The 13,163-nt window shown below is 38.4% G+C and overlaps 1 protein-coding gene across 3 annotated transcripts in view; it reads left to right on the top strand.

Moving 5' to 3' along the window:
* The window catches only part of F5 (coagulation factor V), a 78,108-nt gene that overhangs the window by 18,549 nt on the left and 46,396 nt on the right, over positions 1 to 13,163 (top strand). For all 3 annotated transcript variants that reach the window (XR_010839895.1, XM_059042151.2, XM_067030411.1), the window contains 4 exons: positions 7,232 to 7,444; positions 9,006 to 9,149; positions 11,508 to 11,729; positions 12,847 to 13,012. Coding sequence is in view for 2 of the 3 variants with exons in the window: in XM_059042151.2 (XP_058898134.1) it covers positions 7,232 to 7,444; positions 9,006 to 9,149; positions 11,508 to 11,729; positions 12,847 to 13,012 (745 nt within the window). In the remaining variant the exon portion in view is untranslated. The remainder of the gene's footprint in view (positions 1 to 7,231; positions 7,445 to 9,005; positions 9,150 to 11,507; positions 11,730 to 12,846; positions 13,013 to 13,163) is intronic.

Here is a 13,163-nt window from a genome sequence, read left to right as displayed (position 1 = left end):
ACATCTGAAGGATGAGCACACATTTATCCAAAGGAAGAAAAGGAGGAAGAACACTCTAGGCAGAGGGAATAATATCTACAAAGACCCTGAGCTAGGATGTAACTTGGCATTTCTGGGAAACTAAAAGGAGACCCAAGTGTGAATGATACATAGTAAACAAGGGGAAAAGTCACACATGTTGAGAATGGAGAGAGGAGTAGGGGTAGATTACAAATGGACCTGTGGTCAATGTTAAGGATTTTGAGAAATAAGAGGCCATTGTCAGGATTTTAAGCAGGAAAATGGCAAAGTAAGATATGGGGTTTTAAGGAATTATTCTGTCTACAGGCTGGGAAATAGATTATGAGCATCCTCTTATGCCAGAATCCCAGTGACCAGTTAACAGTCTAATTCTGGAGTCTAGGCTTGTCCTAGAGTGATGCCTATAGAGATACAGAGAAGAGTGCAAACTTGGAATATATTTTAGACATAGTAAATTCCTGTGGAGTACAAAATATACATGACATAGAGATACAAATGGAGATGAAACTGGATAGGTAGACTGGGCAAACTCATGAATAACTTCAGCTGCCATAGTAACAAACTTAGTCTTTATCCTGTGGGTAAGACAAAAGTTTGACAGAATGAGTTGACACAGTTGGATTTGTGTTGACCTAATCGTAACCTGATTCAATCCCCTGTCTTCAGTGAAGACTTTATGGTCCATCCATAACTAGTCTTTTTTTTCCCCTGTGCTCTAAGCTTAATCATCTACAATAAATTGGCAGCTTCTGAGGGTATTAAAGTCCATCTTTGTTTCCTATCTCTAAAGCAAATGAAATCATGACTACAAATTACTTCAAGTTTGGTTGTATTCTCTTCCGTACATAGAATGGTGTCCTATGGAGAACATGTCAGTAAATCTAGATGTACCTATTCAAATCTTCTGACTTCAATACTCAGAACCTCATGTGGTACAGCAATGCATGTTGCTGCAGTGCCTAAATGCCCCATTGCTGATGGATGCATATTCCTTGTTTCCCACTCCCATCTGGAGAGCCCAAATGTATGCTGATGCCATGCAAATTCACATGAGTGTTTCTGAGTGGAATAGATTTTCCTGATGATGTGCAATTAGACAAGGGTAGCTGACACTGCTACAGCATAAACTGTTTCTTATAGAAATTCAGCATCTCAGAGTCTGGCTTTTGGACATGAGGGACCATATTTACCCTTTTGCTTAACAATTAGACAGGCAGACAAAATAACATGAAACAGTTTTCAGACGCTGAACAATAGACAATGCAAGAGAATGATCCATGAGGGAATAACAACAAATGAGGTGAGCCCTCTGCCTGGAGAGAGTTTCTAGGGCACAGCACAATGAGGGTAAACCCAAACAGAGCCCAGCAGTCTTTTTGAGTTGAAGAAATAGTTTAGACTTTGGGTAGGCCATAGTATCTGGAACCTGTGATTTGTAGGGCAGAGTCCTAGAGAGAATGGTATAGCCACAGAGAAAGAGCGCTTGTGAATCCAGTGAGAGGTCCTGTCAAGTCTTCAACTAAGTACTAATATGCATATGTATGTGAGGAAAGTATTAATGGTAAGGTAAATACCACCAAAAAGAAACAGAGAGAACAATCCCTAGACCACACACAGGGTCAGGAATAGTGTATGTTCCCACCATCAAAAGTGGAAAGACCTCCTAATAAATGGGTACTGGGTAGAATCACCAGAAGGAACAGAAGTTGGACAAAATTAATCTAGACTATAGGCCACTCAGGAGATGACAAAGCTTTAAAAATAAGACTTGAAAGTATAAAATTGATTCCAAGCGTCTGAACTATGTGTCAGCATAAAATCCAATACTTGTTACAAGAATGCAACAACATCCCAAAACCAACATGTAAAACTCACAATGTTAATAAAAATAAATGTGTTCAAAAAATCAGGAGAATCATTACCTGTAATCAAGAAAAAACATCAATCAATAAAAACAGATCCAGAAAAAGAACATACACACACTACTATATATAAGATAGATTACCAACAAGGATCTACTGTATAGCACAGGGAATTCTATTCAATATTCTGGGATAACCTGTATGAGAAAAGAATCTAAAAAAGAATGAATATATGTATATGTATAACTGAGTCACTCTGCTGCACACCTGAAACTAACACAACATTGTGAATCAACTATATTAAAATAAAATTTAAATTTAAAAAAAGAAATGATAGTACTAGCAAGCAAAGACATTAAGATATCCCTTATACATATTCTCCATATGTTCTAGAAGGTAGAGAAGAGTATGATCATGATGAGGAGAGAGATGGAATGTTAAAAAAAAAATAAATAAATGGAACCTCTATAGATAAATACAATAGTTGAAATGGTAAGTACACTGGATGAGATTAACAGCACATTAGATACTGGAGAAGAAATATTGGAGAACATTAATACATAACGATAGAAACTATCCAAAATAAAACATGCAAATAAAATGACTGAACAAAATGAACACAGCTTCACTGAACTATGGGACAATATCAAGTGATCTGACATATGTGTACAGTTAACCCTTAAACAATGTGGGGATTGGGGCACCAACTCTCCACACAGTCGAAAATCCATGTGTAACTTTAGTCTGTCCTCTATATCTGTGGTTCTGCATCTGCAGATTCAACCAACCATGGATGGTGTAGTACATATTTGTTGAAAAAAAAGTGTACCTGCACAGTTTAAACCATGTTGTTCAAGGGTAAACTGTAATTAGAATCCTAGAAAAGGAAGGGACAGAAAAAATATTCAAAGAAATAGTGGCTGAAAACTTTCAAACTGTGATGAAAACTATAAACCTACAAAGTCAGGAGGCTTGACAAAACCAAGAAGAAGAAACGTGAATAAAACCACACCAAGGCACATCATAAACAAATTGCTGAAAACCAGTGATGAAGAGAAAATGTTAAAAACAGTCAGAGGAAATAAGTCACAGAGAGGGGGCTTCCCTGGTGGCGCCGTGGTTAAGAATCCACCTGCCAATTCAGGGGACACAGGTTCGAGCCCTGGTCCTGGAAGATCCCACATGCTGTGGAGCAGCTAAGCCCGTGTGCCACAACTACTGAGCCTGCACTCTACAGCCCATGAGCCACAATTACTGGAGCCCATGCTCCGCAACAAGAGGTGCCAATGCAATGAGAAGCCCGCACACCGCAATGAAGAGTAGCCCTTGCTCATTGCAACTAGAGAAAGTCTGCGTACAGCAATGAAGACTCAGTTCAGCCAAAAAATAAAATTAATTAATTAATTTTTTAAAAAGTCACAGAGGAAAAAAAAAATAGAATGATAGCAGATATCATTAGAAACAATGCGAGCCAGAAGATAGCTAGGGACATCTTTAAAGTACTGGGTGTAGGGGGATGGGGACGATCTGTCCACTTGACATTCTACACAAAGGAAAAATATCCTTTTAAAATGAAGGCAAGGGCTTCCCTGGTGGCGCAGTGGTTGAGAGTCCGCCTGCCGATGCAGGGGACGCGGGTTAGTGCCCTGGTCCGGGAAGATTCCCACGTGCCGCGGAGCAACTAAGCCCGTGAGCCATGGCCGCTGGGCCTGCGCGTCCGGAGCCTGTGCTCTGCAGCGGAAGAGGCCACAACAGTGAGAGGCCCGCATACAGCAAAAAAAAAAAAAAATAAATAAAAAAAATAAATAAAATGAAGGCAAAATAAAGACTGTTTTAGACATACAAAGCAGGAACAATTTCTCATTAGCATACCAGGAAAAAAATGTTAAAAGAAGTACTTTAGGCAGAAAAAGATTATATCAGAGAAATATTTGGGGCCACAAGAAGGGATAAAAATTCCAGAAATGGGTAAGTATGGAGAAAATTTTTCTTCATTTTTAATCTCTTAAAAAGATAACTGGGCTTCCCTGGTGGTACAGTGGTTGAGAGTCTGCCTGCCGATGCAGGGGACACGGGTTTGTGCCCTGGTCTGGGAAGATCCCACATGTCACGCAGTAGCTGGGCCCGTGAGCCATGGCCGCTGAGTCTGCGCATCCAGAGCCTGTGCTCCGCAACGGGAGAGGCCACAACAGTGAAAGGCCCACATACCGCAGAAAAAAAGATAACTGATTATCTAAAATGGAAAGCAAAGAATAACAACAGTTTATTATGGGGTATATTATATATGTAGAAGTGAAATGGATGACAACCATAGCACAAAGGCTGGGAGGGGGAAGATGGAAATACGCTATTGCAAGTTTCTTATAATATAAGTAAAATGGTATAAGATTATTTGAAGGTAGACTATGGTAAGTTAAAGTTGTATTTTGTGAGCTTAAGGGTATCACCAATAAAACAAAGCAAAACTAATAAACCAATAGTGGAGATAAAAAGGAAACATAAAAAATAATTAATCCAAAAGAAAGTAGGAAAGAAAAGAAAATAATGAATAAAAGCCAGATGGACAAAAAAAAAAACAATAGCAGAATGGTAGATTTAAACCCAACCACATCAATAACTATATTAAAAGCAAATGGGAAGAACACGACAACTAAGAGATTTTAAGATTGAATAAAAAGCAACACCCAACTTTATGCTGAACTCAAGAAATCCACTTTAAAGACAAAGATAAAAAGTAAAGGATTGAAGGTATACCATACTAACTAACTATAATCAAACACAATGGATGTGTCATTACATTTATATGGCAATATAGGAAAGTAAAACATAGTGACAGAAAGTAAATCAGCAGCTGCATATGTCCAGAGAATAGGGGAAGGTATGGCTACAAATGGCACATGGAAACTTTTTGGAGTGATGAAAATCTTCTGTACCTCGATAGTGATGGTAGCTAGAGAAGTGTACTTATTTGTCAAAATTCAGCAAATATTGGACTTAAAATTGGTGAATTGTATTGTTTGTAATTTATACCTTAATAAAGATGATGAAAGGAAAGGGGACTGAGTGAGAGAAAGAAGTGGGGAGGAATAAAGAGGAGAAGAAAAGGAACAGGGAGGAGGGAAGGGAAGAAAAGAAACTAACCATTTGTTTTCAAAAACTACAGTCACTTCAGTAAGAGTAGTTTCCACTGGCCCTTTACTCCATTATGTAAAACATTTTAGCCCTTTTTTCTGTTCCTTATTTTCTACCCACATCTACAGTCTGATGGTCTTACCTTCCACCTCAAGAAATTTATTGACTGTTGTACTAAACAAAGATAACTGTATCCTAAAGAGAAATTCTGGCACCAGCGAGTGATGTGAAACTTTCACCTAATTAAATGAGGAATGCCTCAGAAGAAACTGCCCTTCCCACTTGCTATCTATGACAATGACCTCTGTCCTTCCTGACCTCACTTGCTCCATCTCTAGCCACATCTTCTCTTTGTTGTTGAAAGCCCCACCCAACCCTCTGCACTGCTTTTACTCTTCAGCATCACAGTTCCCTTTCTTCAATAAGGAAGACCATTTCTATATCCTCCCCCATCTCCCACCAGTAGGGAAAGTTGAATACACATGAAAGTGTTACTAGTAGGCCTTTGGGTACACAAAGGACCAAAGTAAGGCATGTAAACTTCAGACGGTAGATATATTTTATACAAGGACAATTAGACTGCATATAGAAAAGACTCTAAGACTCTGGGGAAAGAGTTGGGATAATCAGATGGTGGAAATGTGATAAACTGATAAAACAGGGCTAAGTTAGAAAGAAGACATGAAATACAGAGCAAAACAATATATAAACAGATCTGAGTGTACTTACAACCACTTAAACCCATGCTAACAGGCGATTAAGTATAAGATATCTTACCTACAGACTGAGAGAAAATATTTGCAAACGATGTGGCCAACAAGGACTTAATCTCCAAAATGTGCAAAGAGCTCATACAACTCAATAACAGCAACAACAAGAACAAAAAAAACCAAACAACCCAATCAAAAAATGGACAGAAGACCTGAATAGACACTTCTATTCCAAAGAAGACATACAAGATGGTCAATAGGCACATGAAAAGATGCTCAACATTGCTAATTATTAGAGAAATGCAAATCAAAATTACAATGAGATATCACCTCACACCAGTCAGAATGGCATCATTTAAAAGCCTACAAATAACAAATGCTGGAGAGGGTGTGGAGAAAAGAGAACCCTCCTACACTGTTGGTGGGAACATAAATTGGTGCAGCCACTATGGAAACAGAACAGAGGTTCCTCAAAAAACTAAAAATAGAGTTGCCATATGATCCAGCAATCCCACTCCTGGGCATATATCTGGACAAAACTCTAATCTGAAAAGATACATATACCCCAATGTTCATACCAGCACTATTTACAATAGCCAAGACATGGAAGCAACCTAAATGTCCATTGACGATGAATGGATAAAGAAGATGTGGTATATATATACAATGGAATACTACTCAGCCATAAAAAAGAATGAAATAATGCCATTTGCAGCAAAATGGATGGACCTAGAGATTATCATACTAAGTGAAGTAAGTCAGACAGAGAAAGACAAATATCACATATATGTGGAATTTGAAATATGATACAAATGAACTTATTTACAAAACAGAAACAGATCACAGACATAGAAAGCAAACTTATGGTTACCAAAGGGGAAAGGGGATGGGAGAGGGATAAATTAGGTGTTTGGGATTAGCAGATACAAACTGCTATACATAAAATAGATAAGCAACAAGCGCCTACTGTATAGCACAGGGAACTATATTCAACATCCTATAATAAATGATAATGGAAAATAATATATAAAAGAAGATATAGATATAGCTATATAATTGAATCACTTTGCTGTATATCAGAAACTAACACAACACTAAATCAACTGTACTTCAATAAAAAATTCAAAAATTAAAAAAAAAGAAGTCGTCATGCATCACAGAGAAGATATAACCCATCTTCATATTCTGAGATGATTTTCTGATCAAAGGTGATTCACTTATCTGATTATATTTAAATAATAATTATTTAGATAGTCTGGAAAATTAACTTGCTAAACTTTAAATAATGTACTAGTAACATTCTCGTTCACTTCAGATCACCATGGATCGAGCCTTTATAATTACATAGACATAGAAGTGGATATATGTGAATCTTTCCAAATAATGAAGGCTTTCTATAGAAAGTATATATCTTCATAGAGAACTTATGTTCCCCCAGACTTGAGAATGATGAAAAAGTTGTTCTCAGAAACTATCCAGATGTTTTCATGGCTTTTACGTCTCCAGGTGCTTCTTACCCTGACCACACATTCCCTGTGGAGAGGATGGATGATTCTGTAGCTCCAGGCCAAGAATATACCTATGAGTGGAATATCAGTGAGGACAGTGGGCCCACCCACGATGACCCTCCATGCCTCACACATATCTATTACTCCTATGAAAATCTGGTACACGACTTCAACTCTGGACTGATTGGACCTCTGCTTATTTGTAAGAAAGGTAAAAAAAAAAAAATCAAAACAGCAAAGATGTTGGATTGGTAAAGATACTATAATGGAATGAGGCTTGGGAGTGTCTTGGTATCTTTTCATAAATCAAGCAGAGAAGGGTGTAGAAACCAGATCATCGTATGACACTGATATTTGAGGATTTGCAATCTTCCTCTGTTTCTTCAACCCCTCCTTCATCTCGGTCCTGGGAGTCTCTCCCAAGTAAATCTCTGTCTGAGAGTATGTTCTGCTGGCATGCCCTTAGGATCCGTAACATTTACCTCAAGGCCAAGTCTTTTTGAAAGTATACAGCAGTCCGTACTCTGCTGAGAGTACTTGGAAAGAACTTTGAGTAATATATGTGAGGTTTGGGTTGTTAATTTGGTCTATAAACACACAAAACTCCAGGTCCCTTTCTTGTAAACAAGCTGAACACTTTGAGTAGTAGGTTTCAAACACACTCAACTGACTTTATAAGAAATTTCATTGGCTGAGCTTCTTAGGAGCAAGCTTGGACTTTTATTTTACCCCAAACAAATTCATCCCATCTTTCATTAAAACAAACAACCACAACAGACTGCACTGTGGGAGATAATGTGATGGATTCACCATCTGTCTATACATACACGCATACCATTCCTACATACATTCCTAATTCATTTATTCACTATACAAATACATATTTTCATTGCCTGGTATAGAAGCTACTGTGATGACACTGAAAAAATTTTAAACTTATAAAAGTCTCTTCTTTCATTTTACTATCAGGTGCATTTTTTACTCATGAGAGTGGATTAATCTTGACCCTCTCAACCAATTCTCTAGTGTCCCATTACATGTACTAGCAAGATGGCTATGTTAAACTTGGAGTGTGATGCATTTACCAAATGAGTTACGGTACCTATGCATTAACTTATTTTTTTAAATATAAATTTATTTATTTATTTATTTATTTATGGCTGTGTTGGGTCTTTGTTGCTGTGCACAGACTTTTTCTAGTTGGCGGTGAGTGGGGGCTACTCTTCATTGCAGTGTGCGGGCTTCTCATTGTGGTGGTTTCTCTTGCAGAGCATGGGCTCTAGGCACATGGACTCAGCAGTTGTGGCTCTCAGGCTCTAGAGTGCAGGCTCAGTAGTTGTGGTGCACGGGCTTAGTTGCTCCACAACATGTGGGATCTTCCCGGACCAGGGCTCAAACCCGTGTCCCCTGCCTCAGCAAGTGGATTCTTAATCACGGCACCACCAGGGAAGTCCCTGCATTGACTTACTGACACTGGAAGAAATGGATACTTTTACTAAAGCCTTGACAATCACCAAATGTTTTCTCTCTGTGCCAGATCAAATTTACTTTTAAAGCCCCATTCCTCAAGGCTATCAGGTGCCAGAAAAAGCAAGGTGACACTGAGATTTTAATAAGCCTTCAATCATTATTACTTGATAGATGCTATTTTTATAAGAACACTTTACAGTTGACATCATTATGATTGGCTGCTTATCTTAAACTGTTATCTAGGAATAGCTAATGAGAACCTTCTATCTGGGATGCTATTAAAAGTATGTCTTTTTTCACAGGCACCCTAACTGAGGATGGGATACAGAAGATGTTTGACAAGCAACATGTACTGATGTTTGCTGTGTTTGATGAAAGTAAAAGCTGGAACCAGACATCATCCCTAATGTACACAGTCAATGGCTATGTGAATGGGACAATGCCAGGTAACACATGGGCTGTGTGCTATCCAAAAATAGTTGAAGCATTGATCCCATTGTTTTCCTAAAGGCACTAGGGTAGTTGACCATACTCACTATTTTTAAACTCCTAATCTGAAAGGTAATGTAATCTAGTTCAGTGGTTCTCAAGATTTAATTTTTTTTTTCTTTTTTAAACTAACATGTACAACAGACATATTAGAAGCTACCTAAGAGAAGGAGTGTGCAGTCTTATTACATGTAGTGCTCTGAGCAGGTTTCACCTTGGTCTACATCTCCAGGAAGACATCTAGGATATCAGCTTAGTGTCCTTCAGTGAGTTGTGTGGTCCCTGCTGCATGGTGACCATGTTTTCTTCCAGAGAGGAAGCCCTACAAAACAGAGTTCTAGGCCAGCAGCAGGAAGGGTCAGCAGGAAGAATGCAATGAAGACACTTACAGTGAAGATGAACAGGAGATTAGGAGAAATATCGAACATACAAAAATACTACTAGCACTTCAAAAGATGATGGATGAGTAATATTCAATGGCATATGGGATGTTTTTCTCTTTTCATTTACATGTAGACTCTTGTGAAGAAGCAAAATCATAACAATTGTTAAGAGAAAAAAAAAAAACTGATCCCCACCCAAACCACTTCTACTTCTCTCTGATAGAAATGACCTAGAACCAAAGATCCTGTGGGGGAAAAATGGGAAAAATGAAAATATTACTTTATTAAATAAACTATGCTTCAAAACACTAAGTTTCTCAGAGGCTGTTTTCAATATCTGAAAATCACAAATGGCTTCTCTTACTAAAAATAAAACTTGTCAAGAGTTGAGGTCTGGACATTGCTTTTAAATTGTATTCCATTTCATTTGATTCTATCTTCCCACCCAGGTCATTACAAATATACTAAGATGACCCTGGGTTTTGATTCAGAGTTTAAAAACTTAGTTAACTGAGTTAGCACATCTGAGTTCACACCTTGCAGTTAGTTGTCTCAATGTGCTTTCGTAAAAAAATGGGTTAATCACCTATCCTGGTGCAGAGGGTGTTTAAGAATTGTTTTACAGATAACATAGCATGTCTAGTACTACAGGCCTTAGAGGGGAGTGGTCAAAAGAGAAATTGTATCTGTGTCCTGGCAAAGTAAATCATCTGTCTAAATATAGAGAAGGAGAAGCCAAAATAAGCCATATGAAACAATAAAAATTAATAACTCTATGAGGGCATAGAATTTATGAATTTATAGTTGAAAAAGACAGTAGCTGGGGTAGAAAGTAGCTGGTAGTAGAAACTGAGAAAAGTTAATGCTTGTAAAACTGCCTTATGGGGCAGTATAAATTGAATAAATATGATAAACGGTAATACAGATGTATGAAATTCTCAACCCAATATAAGCATTGATTGGAGGCAGACAAATTCTTCCACCAAAGCCTCCTACCTTCCAGCTTCTTGTTCTCACCTGTGATACTAGGAATTGGTCTTCTTACAATGGTCTAAACAAGACAAGCCCTTAGCCCCTCTTTGGGTAAGGGACCGATTCATGGCCCCAAGATCTAGTATCGAGTGATTATAGATCTGAAATTTAAAACCCAAGCCAAGGATAGAAGCCAGAGGTTGGAATCTCCCATAGAGCAAATCAGCATTTTCTGAGTCACTGTGGGAGCAAGAAGGAGCCAAACAGCTTTTGTACTGAGTTCTCATCTCATTACTCCATCCATGAAACGCTCCCAGTGACCCAGTATACTGAGGATTTGTCCACTGCATTTTAAGGAGATCCTATAACCCACACAGTAACTCACTGCCTTGTCATTAAAACAATCAACCAGTGGGTAAAGAAACAGTATAAAATCCTTAAAGCATCTTCACATCTTCTTCCTGTTAGAATCAAGCCCTTTAAGGATTAGAGGTTTAGGTCCTAAACTCAGCCCTGTTGGAGCCTCTGGCAATTCCCTCCAGCTGAGTCCAGATTGGTACTAGTGTGAACAACTACTCAGGCTTACCCAGGAGTTTCTCAATTCTAACACTGAAAACCCTGCCTCCTGAGAAACCCCTCAGTCCTCAGTAAACCAGGATGGTTGGTCACCTACTTTCTTCTCTCCTTGGCTTTAGCAATCCCTGTGTTTCTAAACTAATGTCCCCCATCTCTGGGCTCTATAGTACCATTTATTGCAATGAGTTGTGACTGCTTGTTTGCCCACCACTCAGATGTCTGCTTTTCTAGGGCAGGAATGAAAATGCGAGTGTCTATACCCCCAGAACCTTGCACAATGCCTGATGCAAAGCGGGTGTGCTCAATAAGTATCTGGTGAGTGAATTTGTTATCACAGACTGCTGACTGCCTGTTTTGGCCCCCACCTCTCTCTCTCTCCCTCAGATATAACAGTTTGTATCCATGACCACATCAGTTGGCATCTGATTGGAATGAGCTCTGGGCCAGAACTCTTCTCCATTCATTTCAATGGCCAGGTCCTGGAACAAAACCATCATAAGATCTCAGCCATCACTCTCGTCAGTGCTACGTCCACAACTGCAAACATGACTGTGAGCCTAGAGGGAAAGTGGATCATATCTTCGCTCATCCCAAAACATTTTCAAGGCAAGAAATTCTTTCAACAGTCTTGCTTACAAATGTAGGATCCTTTCATTCTAGGCACTAACTCCCTCATTTTCCTTTGCTCTTGCAAGCCACCCACACTCCAGACATACATTCCTTAGTCCTTGAGAACAGAATTTAGATACTTTGCTCTTAGACTTATAGCTCATTAGTTGGGGATGGAGGAAGTAGAGAAATTGACAAAGAATTTTTAAAGTGATGCAAAAGCCGCAGAGGTCTCTACTTCCTTAAAAGGAGGAAGGAAACAAAAACATACATAGAGATATTCTTTCTTGGGCTATTTAATATGCAGCTAAAGGAAAATAACTAGGTGTTGGAACCGGTCAAACTTCTGTAAATTTATAGAAGCACCGAGTTACAGAAAGTGTAAAAGTTTTAACATGAAAAAATTGTCTTTCATAACAAGATGAGCACAGAGCCTGGCCCAAAGAGGAACTCAGTGGATGTGTGTTGAATAGAAAAAACACAGTATCTAACCAGCTGAGGAGTGAGCTTTAAAGAACATCAGTGAATTCTAGTGGGGGAAAAAAATCAGCCTAGGTTGTTATATGGTACCAGGTAAACAAAATAACTAATGGTCTATTACACATTGTTGCTTTAAAACAGTTAGGAAGATGGTTCCTGTAAATATAAGCCCCAAATACTAATGAAACAACAGCAAAACTAACATTATTGAGGTTAAGTGCTTTCTGTATTATCTTATTTAATTTTTAAGAACAATTTCATACAGTACCTAGTAGTAATAGCTTCATTTTACAAATAAAAGGAAGAGGTTATAGGAAATATGAGAAATCAACATGACCTAAGTCGTAAGGTTTTAAGGATCTGGAAATTTCAAGAAATTTTCCTCCCCAGTAAGAAACAAAGTATAGCTTTCCAAGATTTTCCCCTAACCCATCCTCTCTTTCCCTCGCTTTTTAATCCTTGCTCCTTTCGTAGTGTATTAAAAGAACTTCAAACCAAAATGTTCAAAAGTTGCCTGAGCATTACTTTCACTGTTATTATTGAAAACTTCCACAAATTTATTTAAAAGATGTACATTTTATCAGCCTTAATTTCTTCTCTCAAATTCTTTCATTGTCTTTATGTCCTAACTCAGCTGGGATGCAGGCTTACATAGACATTAAAAACTGTGCAAAGAAAACCAGGAATCCTAAGATACTAACTCGAGACCAGAGGCGGCACATGAAGAGATGGAAATACTTCATTGCTGCAGAGGAAGTCATTTGGGACTATGCACCTATAATACCAGCAAACATAGACAAGTGAGTTTGAGGGGTTCTTACTACTGTGCAGATTCAAGACATTTTCCATAGGGTTCTAGATGCATGGGGTGAAATGTCATGAGTTGACAGCTTTCATGGTAATACATGTATTGGATTGCATTCAGGTTTTCTTTTCCAAAACAATCTGAAC

The sequence above is a fragment of the Kogia breviceps genome, chromosome 1 (assembly GCF_026419965.1).
Source record: "Kogia breviceps isolate mKogBre1 chromosome 1, mKogBre1 haplotype 1, whole genome shotgun sequence".
NCBI classification, from domain to species: Eukaryota; Metazoa; Chordata; class Mammalia; order Artiodactyla; family Physeteridae; genus Kogia; species Kogia breviceps.
The sequence above is the reverse complement of the archived record's forward strand: the minus strand, read 5'-3'. Positions and strand labels throughout refer to the sequence as shown.